The sequence below is a fragment of the Narcine bancroftii genome, chromosome 11 (assembly GCF_036971445.1).
Source record: "Narcine bancroftii isolate sNarBan1 chromosome 11, sNarBan1.hap1, whole genome shotgun sequence".
Taxonomy (NCBI): Eukaryota; Metazoa; Chordata; class Chondrichthyes; order Torpediniformes; family Narcinidae; genus Narcine; species Narcine bancroftii.
In genome coordinates this window covers 18,898,421-18,910,328 of record NC_091479.1, presented here as the reverse complement: position 1 = coordinate 18,910,328, position 11,908 = coordinate 18,898,421, and the positions used below count along the sequence as shown (strand labels likewise).

General features: G+C 56.6%; 1 protein-coding gene across 1 annotated transcript in view; it reads left to right on the top strand.

Annotated features, from left to right (window-relative positions):
- Positions 1-11,908, top strand: part of man2c1 (mannosidase, alpha, class 2C, member 1) — a 105,900-nt gene that overhangs the window by 851 nt on the left and 93,141 nt on the right. Inside the window, exons 2-5 of the mRNA XM_069902252.1 lie at positions 935-1,151; positions 5,850-5,975; positions 7,634-7,757; positions 10,649-10,719. Coding sequence (XP_069758353.1) covers positions 935-1,151; positions 5,850-5,975; positions 7,634-7,757; positions 10,649-10,719 — 538 coding nt within the window. The remainder of the gene's footprint in view (positions 1-934; positions 1,152-5,849; positions 5,976-7,633; positions 7,758-10,648; positions 10,720-11,908) is intronic.

Sequence of the window (11,908 nt, the reverse complement as noted above, 5' to 3'; positions counted from 1 at the left end):
TCTCCTCTCCCCCCTCCTCCTCCTCCTCTCCCCCCCTCCTCCTCCTCCTCTCCCCCCCTCCTCCTCCTCCTCTCCCCCCCTCCTCCTCCTCCTCTCCCCCCCTCCTCCTCCTCCTCTCCCCCCTCCTCCTCCTCCTCCCCCCCTCCTCCTCCTCCTCCCCCCTCCTCCTCCTCCTCCCCCCCCTCCTCCTCCTCCTCCCCCCCCTCCTCTCCCCCCTCCTCCTCCTCCTCTCCCCCCTCCTCCTCCTCCTCTCCCCCCTCCTCCTCCTCCTCCTCTCCCCCCTCCTCCTCCTCCTCTCCCCCCCTCCTCCTCCTCCTCTCCCCCTTCCTCCTCCTCCTCTCCCCCTTCCTCCTCCTCCTCTCCCCCCTCCTCCTCCTCCTCCTCTCCCCCCCTCCTCCTCCTCCTCTCCCCCCCCTCCTCCTCCTCTCCCCCCCCTCCTCCTCCTCCTCCTCTCCCCCCTCCTCCTCCTCCCCCCCCCTCCTCCTCCTCCTCCCCCCCCTCCTCCTCCTCCTCTCCCCCTCCTCCTCCTCCTCTCCCCCCCTCCTCCTCCTCCTCTCCCCCCCTCCTCCTCATCCTCCTCTCCCCCCTCCTCCTCCCTCCTCTCCCCCTCCCCCTCCTCCCCCCCCCTCCCCCTCCTCCACTCCTCTCCCCCCTCCTCCTCCTCCTCTCCCCCCTCCTCCTCCTCCTCCTCTCCCTCCTCCTCCTCCTCTCCCCCCTCCTCCTCCTCTCCCCCCTCCTCCTCCTCCTCTCCCCCTCCTCCTCCTCCTCTCCCCCCTCCTCCTCCTCCTCTCCCCCCTCCTCCTCCTCCTCTCCCCCCTCCTCCTCCTCCTCCTCCTCCCCCTCCTCCTCCTCCTCTCCCCCCTCCTCCTCCTCTCCCCCCCTCCTCCTCCTCCTCTCCCCCCCTCCTCTCTCCCTCCCCCTTCCGATTGCACAGACGAAGCAAGGCTGTGCAGCAGCCAGTCCGGTCCCCGCGGCGGTGAATGGAGCGGGCCGGAACGGAGTTGGGGCGCTGCATCGCGGCGGCGCTCGGGGGAAGGGAGAGCGCGGAGCCCCCATGGCGGCTCGGTGCAGAGGAGCCGGCGGGCGGCGCTGGAGCGGCTGGGGACGTTCGTGTCCCCCGTGTACTTCCCGGATGTAAACCTGCGGGGCCGGTGAGCAGGCGCGGGGAAACGGGTGGGGGGGGGAGGCTCGGGACCCTCACCCCCCCCACCCCGGCTTCTCACCCCCCCCCCCCACCCCGGCTTCTCACATCCCCCCCACCCCGGCTTCTCACCCCCCCCCACCCCCGGCTTCTCACCACCCCCCCCACCCCGGCTTCTCACCCCCCCCACCCCGGCTTCTCACCCCCCCCCCACCCCGGCTTCTCACCACCCCCCCCCACCCCGGCTTCTCACCCCCCCCCACCCCGGCTTCTCACCCCCCCCACCCCGGCTTCTCACCCCCCCCACCCCGGCTTCTCACCCCCCCCCACCCCGGCTTCTCACCACCCCCCCCCACCCCGGCTTCGCACCCCCCCCCCCCACCCCGGCTTCTCACCCCCCCCCACCCGGCTTCTCACCCCCCCCACCCGGCTTCTCACCCACCCCCACCCCGCTTCTCACATCCCCCCACCCCGCTTCTCACCCCCCCACCCCGGCTTCTCACCTCCCCCCCACCCCGGCTTCTCACCCCCCCCCACCCGGCTTCTCACCACCCCCCCCCACCCCGGCTTCTCACCCCCCCCACCCGGCTTCTCACCCCCCCCCACCCCGGCTTCTCACCCCCCCCCACCCCGGCTTCTCACCACCCCCCCCCATCCCGGCTTCGCACCCCCCCCCCACCCCGGCTTCTCACCCCCCCACCCCGGCTTCTCACCCCCACCACCCCGGCTTCTCACCCACCCCCACCCCCGCTTCTCACATCCCCCCCACCCCGGCTTCTCACCCCCCCACCCCGGCTTCTCACCTCCCCCCCCACCCCGGCTTCTCACCCCCCCCCACCCCGGCTTCTCACCACCCCCCCCACCCCGGCTTCTCACCCCCCCCACCCCGGCTTCTCACCCCCCCCACCCCGGCTTCTCACCACCCCCCCCACCCCGGCTTCTCACCCCCCCCCCACCCCGGCTTCTCACCCCCCCACCCCGGCTTCTCACCCCCCCCCACCCCGGCTTCTCACATCCCCCCCACCCCGGCTTCTCACCCCCCCCACCCCGGCTTCTCACCCCCCCCCCCACCCCGGCTTCTCACCTCCCCCCACCCCGGCTTCTCACCCCCCCCACCCCGGCTTCTCACCCCCCCCACCCCGGCTTCTCACCCCCCCTACCCCACCCCGGCTTCTCACCCCCCCCACCCCGGCTTCTCACCCCCCCCACCCGGCTTCTCACCCCCCCCCCCACCCCGGCTTCTCACCCCCCCACCCCGGCTTCTCACCCCCCCCAACCCCGGCTTCTCACCCCCACCACCCCGGCTTCTCACCCCCACCACCCGGCTTCTCACCCCACCCCACCCCGGCTTCTCACCCCCCCCCACCCCGGCTTCTCACCCCCCCCAACCCCGGCTTCTCACCCCCCCCCCCCCACCCCGGCTTCTCACCCCCCCCCCACCCCGGCTTCTCACCCCCCCCCACCCCGGCTTCTCACCCCCAACAAATCTGGATGTCCCTTTGCCAACTTGTACTCCCCCCCCCGACCCAGGACCCCTCCTCCCCGACCCAGGACCCCTCCTCCCCCGACCCAGGACCCCTCCTCCCCCGACCCAGGACCCTCCTCCCCCGACCCAGGACCCCTCCTCCCCCGACCCAGGACCCCTCCTCCCCCGACCCGGGACCCCTCCTCCCCCGACCCGGACCCCTCCTCCCCCGACCCGGGACCCCTCCTCCCCCCGACCCGGGACCCCTCCTCCCCCGACCCGGGACCCCTCCTCCCCCCGACCCGGGACCCCTCCTCCCCCCGACCCGGGACCCCTCCTCCCCCCGACCCGGGACCCCTCCTCCCCCCCGACCCGGGACCCCTCCTCCCCCCGACCCGGGACCCTCCTCCCCCCGACCCGGGACCCCTCCTCCCCCCGACCCGGGACCCCTCCTCCCCCCGACCCGGGACCCTCCTCCCCCCGACCCGGGACCCCTCCTCCCCCCGACCCGGGACCACTCCTCCCCCCGACCCGGGACCCCTCCTCCCCCCGACCCGGGACCCCTCCTCCCCCCGACCCGGGACCCCTCCTCCCCCCGACCCGGGACCCCTCCTCCCCCCGACCCGGGACCCCTCCTCCCCCCGACCCGGGACCCCTCCTCCCCCCGACCCGGGACCCTCCTCCCCCGACCCGGGACCCCTCCTCCCCCCGACCGGGACCCCTCCTCCCCCCGACCCGGGACCCCTCCTCCCCCCGACCCGGGACCCCCTCCTCCCCCGACCCGGGACCCCTCCTCCCCCCAACCCGGGACCCCTCCTCCCCCCAACCCGGGACCCCTCCTCCCCCCAACCCGGGACCCCTCCTCCCCCCAACCCGGGACCCCTCCTCCCCCAACCCGGGACCCCTCCTCCCCCCAACCCGGGACCCCTCCTCCCCCAACCGGGACCCCTCCTCCCCCCAACCCGGGACCCCTCCTCCCCCCAACCCGGGACCCCTCCTCCCCCCAACCCGGGACCCCTCCTCCCCCCAACCCGGGACCCCTCCGCCCCCCAACCCGGGACCCTCCTCCCCCCAACCCGGGACCCCTCCTCCCCCCAACCCGGGACCCCTCCTCCCCCCAACCCGGACCCCTCCTCCCCCCCAACCCGGGACCCCTCCTCCCCCAACCCGGGACCCCTCCTCCCCCCAACCCGGACCCCTCCTCCCCCCAACCCGGGACCCCTCCTCCCCCAACCCGGGACCCCTCCTCCCCCCAACCCGGGACCCCTCCTCCCCCCAACCCGGGACCCCTCCTCCCCCCAACCCGGGACCCCTCCTCCCCCCAACCCGGGACCCCTCCTCCCCCAACCCGGACCCTCCTCCCCCCAACCCGGGACCCCTCCTCCCCCAACCCGGGACCCCTCCTCCCCCCAACCCGGGACCCCTCCTCCCCCAACCCGGGACCCTCTCCCCCCAACCCGGGGGGGGGGGGACCCCCTCCTCCCCCCAACCCGGGACCCCTCCTCCCCCCAACCCGGGACCCCTCCTCCCCCCAACCCGGGACCCCTCCCTCCCCCCCAACCCGGGACCCCTCCTCCCCCCAACCCGGGACCCTCCTCCCCCCAACCCGGGACCCCTCCTCCCCCAACCCGGGACCCCTCCTCCCCCAACCCGGACCCCTCCTCTCCCATCACCTGGACTCTTTTCCGACCCCCCCATGATATTGGGACAGTCTGCAGACATTTGCAACACACAAACATTCAGGAGGAGTGGGATGTAAAGGGCATCACTCCCAGCTATTTACCCTATCCACCTTGTGCTCCTTTCCTCTCCTCCTTCCACCCCCCCCCCCCCTTTTTATCCCGCCCTTTTAGTTTTGCTTGCCCCTCAATATTACAGAGCGTATGATCGGAAAAATCTCCTCCTCCTCACGGAAGATCGGCACAGAAGCGCACCTCACGCCCACCGCTCTACTCGCAATGGACCGCGTGGCTTAGGCTTCATTCCAGCGCTATTTGCCAATGGCGCCACGGCTGTGGGCAAAATCGCCCACGGCAGTCGTAAAGTGGGACAGGAGGGAGATGCATCAATGTGAGCAAAGCCGAGGAGATGATTGTGGACTTCAGGAAGAAGTCGGGAGAACACAATCCAGTCCTCATCGAGAGGGTCAAGAACTTCAAATTCCTGGGTGACTACGTCTCTGAGAGCCTGTCCTGGAGTGCAATGACGCTAGCAGCTATGCTGTGAGAAGATTTGGTATGTCACCGAAGACTATCAAAAGCTCCTACAAGGAGAGCATCCTGGCTGGTACGGAGGTGCCAATACACAGGACAGAAAAAGCTACAGAGAGTTGTGAACTCAGTCTGCGACATCACGGGTGTTAGCCTTCACTCCATCGAGGACATCTACAAGAGGCAGTGTCTTTTAAGAAAGCAGCCTCTATCCTCAAGGACCCCCCACCACTCAGGCTATGCCCTTTTAAATCTGCTGCCATCAAGAAAAAGCCTGAAGATTGAGCACTCAGTGGATCAAGGACGGCTTCTTCCCCTCTGCTTTCAGATTCCTGAATGAACAATGAACTTGACTTTTTCTTGCACTATTTTGTAAGGTGGTTTATATAAATTCATTGAGATGTTGCTGTAAAACAACAAATTTTGTATCATGTTCATGACCATAAATTTTGATTCTGATTAAGCTGTGAAGAGTCGGAGGTGCCCAATGGGTCAAAGTCTACTGAAACAGATGAAATAATGAAAATTGTGAGAGAGAAAGACAGTTTCTATCAACTAGAAGACCTCCAACTGCTTACCCAACTGTATCCTTGGCCTTTCCCTATCAGAGATATTCCCTTTGTCCAATCTATCCCTCTTCAAAACTCTGCAATTTTAATTTTCCATTTCTGACCAAAGGTTTTTGCAATTTTTCCCATACCTTGATGAAGAGCTCAAGGCTGAAATGTTGATTATGTATCTTTGCTATATAAAGTACACTGTTTGACTATTTACATTTTTAATTCAATCATGGTGTCTGTGATTTACTCTTTTACAAATTTTTTCCCCTTTCTCCGGTTGCAGTAAATGTATCCAGCATTCACTTATTAATTATATTTCCAGTATCTGTTGTTTTGATTTTCATTTCCTTGGAGATTTTTTAATTTTTTGCATTTTGCAAAATGATTATAATAATATTAGATTAAAATACACTGCAGCTTGCATTTACCTGTACAACAGCAGCTAAAGATGTATTGCCTGGTGTATATTACAGGCTTTTCGGTGCAAGCTGTCCACTTGAAGCGCTGTCCTATTTTATGACAAAGTCACGAATCCCATATGAGAAGGCAGTGAAAGGAAATTTTACAGCTGCTAAAGTTGGAGATTCCTTTGGACCAACGTAAGTATGTATTAGGAAACTAGAACAACTGATGATACATTTCTGCAGACATTAAGATACTGTTCACCAAAGTTTATTCAAGATGCCTTGAGTGTCACGTAATAATAAAGAACATATTATATGAAATTGCCTTCTGCTTGCCTTAAGGCAAACGAAGAGTCACCATTAGTGTTGTCTGGCACCCCTTGCAATACAACAGAAGCAAAGAAGAGTCCCTTCAGAGTCACTGAGTATCCGTGCATTTGCTTCCAGCGCTCCCGCAGCCTCGGGCAGCTGCACAGGCTCCTGTTCGATTCGTCGGCAACCCGAGCTCTCTCCAAGTTCAAACCTCCGATACAATCAGGAAGCCTTCAACAACCGAGACCTCTCCCCCCCACCGTGAGCTCTTTTTGCCCTCAGCACCCTCCTAAATCTTGGCTCCAACACCTGATTCCTATGAGCCAGCCTCCTGCAGCCCATGACCCACAAGTTGCCAGCAGACTGTGTGGGTCCCTTGCAGGTTTGCTGCCGTGGTCACCTTCCCTGTAGGCAGATTAAATTTGTTGTTGTTCCAAGTGTCTAAGAATAATTGGTGCTCATAACTTTTCATGTTCTGTTACTGTTGTCAGTTGTACGCCTTTCAAAATCAATTTATTTGACCTACGCATTTTTGTTGTGGAAAGTGTGGATTGTGAATCGAGCTTACTCAGGAATCTGTCCAACAAAAATAAATGTCTATCTCTAGCATTTTAATGCAGCAAAGTTGTCCCAAATTGTTTCATAAGTGATATGAAAAAATTTGGATGTCGGATAAGAAGTTACTGGTGCAGTTGATCCAAAGTTTGGATAACGGGGAGAAGGCAGGAGAATAAGAGGAAAACTACAACAGCCATGATTTGAATGGCGAAGGAAACTCAATGGCCAAATGCTTAATTTGGCCCTATATCTTCCGGTCTTATAAAGAGATAATATGTGAATTTCAGATTTATTGTCAGAGTACTGTACATACACATCATCACGTACAGCCCTGAGATTCTTTTTTCAGTGGGGGAAGGCAGAATGACCACTTACTGGCTGTGCAGAAAAAAGCCCTGTACACTCGTAAACAAATAAAGAATTGTAAACAGGTAACAAAATGTAAACAAACTGCAATACAGAGAGAACCAAATTGATAAGGTGCAAAAGTAAGAGCCCTTAGATGAGTCCCTGATTGACTTTGTTGTGGGGGTGTCTGATGATGGAGGGGTCGCAGCTGTTCCTGAACCTGGTGGTGTATGTCTTGTGGCACCTACACCTCTTTCCTGATGGTCGCAGCGAGAACAGAGTGTGTGGATCCTTGATGATTGCTGCTGCTCTCTGATGGCAGCGTTCCCGGTAGATGCTCGATGGTGAGGAAGGTTTTGCCTGTGATGTTGTGGGCTGCGTCCACTATCTTTTGAGGGCTTCCTGCTCGGGGCTATTGGTGTTCCCAGACCAGACCGTGATGCAGCTGGTCAGCACACTTTCCGCCACACATCCGTACAAATTTGCCAGGGTTTCTGGTGTCTTACCAAACCTCTGCAAACTCCTGAGGAAGTAGAGGTTGCTGACGTGCTTTCTTCACTATGCCATTTGTGTGAAGCCACTTAAGCTTATTCTAACGTGTAGATTTGTAAAATAGACTTTTGTTTAAACTGTAGATGGTGGACTTGCTGGTTCAAGGTTACGTTCACCATTCCACAAGAGTGGAAAGGCAGAGAGGTGCACTTTTTGTGGGAGAGCGAGGGTGAAGCCATGGTTTGGAGGAACAACTCACCGGTACAGGTATGATAAGTTTCTAGATTGCTGCAAATCTCTTCCTGCAGCACAATCCTTTCTGTGCATAAGCTCCTTTATCAAAAGCCAGGCATAAATATTTTCACCCAGATGGGGAATCGGGAACTTTTGTGTCAGGGAGGATAGTGAAGTTAAAGTGCAATACACAAATGTGCTAGAGTACTCAACATGTAAAGGTTATATAACCTACTCTTCGGGCTTGAGGTATGAGAAGAAAGTAGGCAGGAGCCTGCATAAAAAGGTTGGGGAAGGTGAGAAGTAGTGGAGCACAGGCGAATGTGCAGGAGGTCGTAGGTGGATACGGTTGGAGGGCAGAAGACGAAAAAGGCTGGGAAGTGAACTCTCTGGAGGGGGGAGGGGGTGAGCAGCTGGAGCAAGGGAGTCTGAGATGACGGGAGATAGAGGGTGACAGGGAAGGGCCTAATGGAGACCGGAGTCTACGTCATTGCCATTTGGTTGGAGAGAACTCAGGCAGAATATTGGGTGGTGGTTCCTCCAATTTGCAGGCTTTGGTTTGGCAGTCCAGGAGGCCGTGGACAGACATGTTGGTGTGGAATTGAAATAGTTGGTCACTATGAGGACCCCTTTATTGCAGCGGACAGAGTTAAGGTGAAAAGTGTTAATTCCCCTGGTCTTGTCCCTTAAATGCATTTTATGAGGCCAGCCACCACTGCTTCCTTAGGCAGAGAATTCCACAGATTCATGACTCTCAGTTCATTTTTATTTGTCTTAAATTCCCTCCCTCGAGGCTGTGTCCACTAATTCTAGTCTCACCTGCCAGTGGGACAACCTCCCTGCAATATGGCTTCCCTTCCACCACCATAAACTCAGGCCTTCCCTTCATCTCCTTCATTTCCCTGCCCCCTCTAGCATCAGACATAATTTCCACCACATCATCCACTGCTAGACACATCTTGACCTTTCCTCAACCCTCTGTCTTCTGAAGGATCCATTCCCTCCGTGATTCAGTTGTCCACTCATCACCCCCTATGAATTTTCCCCTGGCACCTTCCCCTGTGGCCGCAGGAAGTTCCACACTTGCCGCCATATCCCCTTCACCACCATTAAGGGCCCAAAACAGTCCTTTCAAATGAAGCAGCACTTCATGTGTATCCACTGCCATCCGGTGCTCCCTTTGTGGCCTTCTCTACATGGGAGAGACTGGGAGATCACTTCCACTGTGCACCCTCACTCAGTTACAGGGATCACCCAGTGGCCAACCATTTCAATTTTGCGTTCCACTCCCATGTCTGTCCATGACCACATGTACTATCCCAGCAAGACCACCCGTAAATTGGAGGAGCAACGCAATTTTCCACCTGGGCTCTCTCCAACTGGATTGCATTAATGTCGACTCCTTCTATTCGCCCACTCCCCGTTCTTCCTCCCTTCCCTTTGTCTTGTTTCCTCCAGCCCTCCACCCCCTTCCCTCTCCATTAACGGAGCCATCCCTCCCCCTACTTGCTGGTTTCCCTCCCTCCCTTATTTATCTCTAACATCCTGCCTTTAGGATTATTCTCCCCTACCCCCCCCCCACCATTTTGTTTGGGCACATGCCGACATTTTGCCATACCTTGGTGAAGGGCTCAAGCCCAAACCATTGATTATGTATCTTTATCTTCGTTTCTCCAGTATTGTGTTTTAACCTCCCTTTATCTATTCGATCCATATTTTTAAACGTTTCTAAGATTTCCACCTCATCTTCATAAACTTCAGTGAGTATGGTCCCAGGTTACTTAATCTTTCATAAGGTAACCCCAACATTTCTGAAATAAACGTCTTGAACCTTATCATTTCTGGCCCTGGGGAAGGGGAAAAAATGTTAATCGTGCTGGGGGAATAATTATCATTTTGGAAGGAATGCCGAAAATCGTCTCTATTTCATCATCATCCCCAGGAGCTCCTGGAGGATTGGTGGCTCTTCTGATGTGGGGAAAGTTCTTGAAGATCTCTTGCAGATCACCTGATCGCTTGCAGGTTATCCGATCCCGCTGATGATGTGATGTGACTCAGTAGCTCCCATTCCATCCATGGGATCTTCGGAGCTAGGCCCCACTTTGGCTTACTCCAGGTGGAACGGGATTAATAGTAGCTTGCATGTTGTCACTGGCATCCATTGAATCTGCAGGCCATGGTATTGTCGGATAAAAGAACACAAAGCTGGAGAAACTCAGCAGGTCAAACCGTGTCCTTTATGTAGCAAAGTTTAAAAAAGATACAGAACCGACATTTTGGGCTTGAGCTCTTCGGCAAGGTATGGAAGAATGTCGGCAGTGTCCGAACTAAAGCATGGGGGCGGCAAAGGAAGGAAATGATGGGTGGTATTATCAGAGGTCCTCTACCACAAGAGGGCCTTCCTAGATGTATTTTTGTAATTTTAGACAAGAGTACACAGAATAGATGGTTTAAATCAGTGGTTTCCAAACCACCCCCTCTAAACTAACATACCACCTGAAGCAATCCTCATGCGATGAGTAAGGGATTGCTTCAGGTGGTAGGTCAGTGGAAAGAAAAAGTTTGAAACCACTGTTACTCCAAAGGAAATGGGCCGATGACAATTTTTTTCAAGCAAAGTATTTCAGTAACAATTGGGACTTGAGGTTCTCAACCTTTTTTTCCCCCCCCCACTCATAATACCAGCTGAAGCAGTCCCTTACTCATCACAGAGCACTGATGGCATAGGGAAGAGTTAAAGTGAGTTTGAAAACCACAGGTTTAAATTAATGTGCTGGCTGACACAGGAAAATCATCGAGAACGTAGCCAATGTTGGAGGAACTGATGTTCAGCTCCATTAGTTGGATTTGCACCAAAGCCTCAATGCTAATTAAAGGGGAGTGAATGTTTCTTGTATTGTCTTTCAATTTTAATTTGCCTTCAGGGCCTAACTAAAGAAGGGGAGAAGAAGAGCTACATCCTCTCGGAGAAGCTGACAGACGAAGAACCTCACAGGTCAGCCGTCTTCTAAACTTACCCACAGAAATCTTTTGTATACTTTTGCATCCTCTTGAGATTTGGGCATCAATACAGTAATAGAAGTTGTTTTCCCCCACTGAACTGCTTCTTTATCTCGTTTGTTTCATTAAATGATGCCCATGATTTTGTAAATCTGTTTTTGCCCCACCAACTTTCTCTCTTTCTTTATGCTCTTTTTAATTGATGCTAACATTGGCAGCTTTTAATGCAGTTTGTCTTCGAGGTGGAAATGCAGCCATCTTATAATTTGTTGTTAAGTTTGTTCTTCTTAGACCAAGACACAAACATTATCTTAATGAAATCAAGAGCTATTTTAGTGTGTTAATTAAAACACAGCGCTGGAGAAACTGCGTACAGCAGAGGTAAAGATACATAACCAATGTTTCGGGCTTGAGCCCATCATGTATGTTGGCAGGCTCCTGAACAAAATGGTGGGCGGGCAGAGAAAGGGGGAAAAGCTTGGTCCCAAATGCAGGAGGTAATAGGTGGATAAGTGGGGGGGGGGGGGGGTGGGCTCTGTGAATGGAGAGGGAAGGGGGCTGGAGGAAAAGAAGACAGAGGGATGGGGAAGGGACGGAGAATGGGGAGTGGGCTCACAGAAACTGGAGTTCGATGTTAAGGTCATCTGGTTAGAAAGTGCCCAGATGGAATATTGGAGGTGTTGCTCCTCCAATTTATGGGTGGCCTTGGTTTGGCAGTGCACGAGGCCACAGACAGACACGTCAGGGCGTGAGTGGGGCGCAGAATTGAAATGGTTGGCCACTGGGAGATCCCTGTTATTGATGCGGACAGAGGGAAGGTGCTCAGCGACGCGATCTCCCAGTGCGTTCAGTGTCTCTAATATAGAGAAGGCCACACCAGGTGCAGCAGATGTCTCACACAGGTTCACGAGTGATGTGTTGCTTCACTCAGAAGGAGTGTTTGGGTCCCACAAATGGTGGCGAAGGAGGAAGTGGAAGGTGCCGAGGAGGAGGATTAATGGGAAGGGATGAATGAAACAGAGAGGGAGCGGTCCCTACAGAAGGAGGAGAGGGGAAGGTGTTTCTGGTGGTGGGATCGTGTTCGTGGCGGAAATCGAGGATAATATGATCCAAGCAGAGTTTGTTGGGGTGGTCGGTGATGCTTTCAATACTGGATCCTTGAAAGTGTAACAGCTTTATTTGTT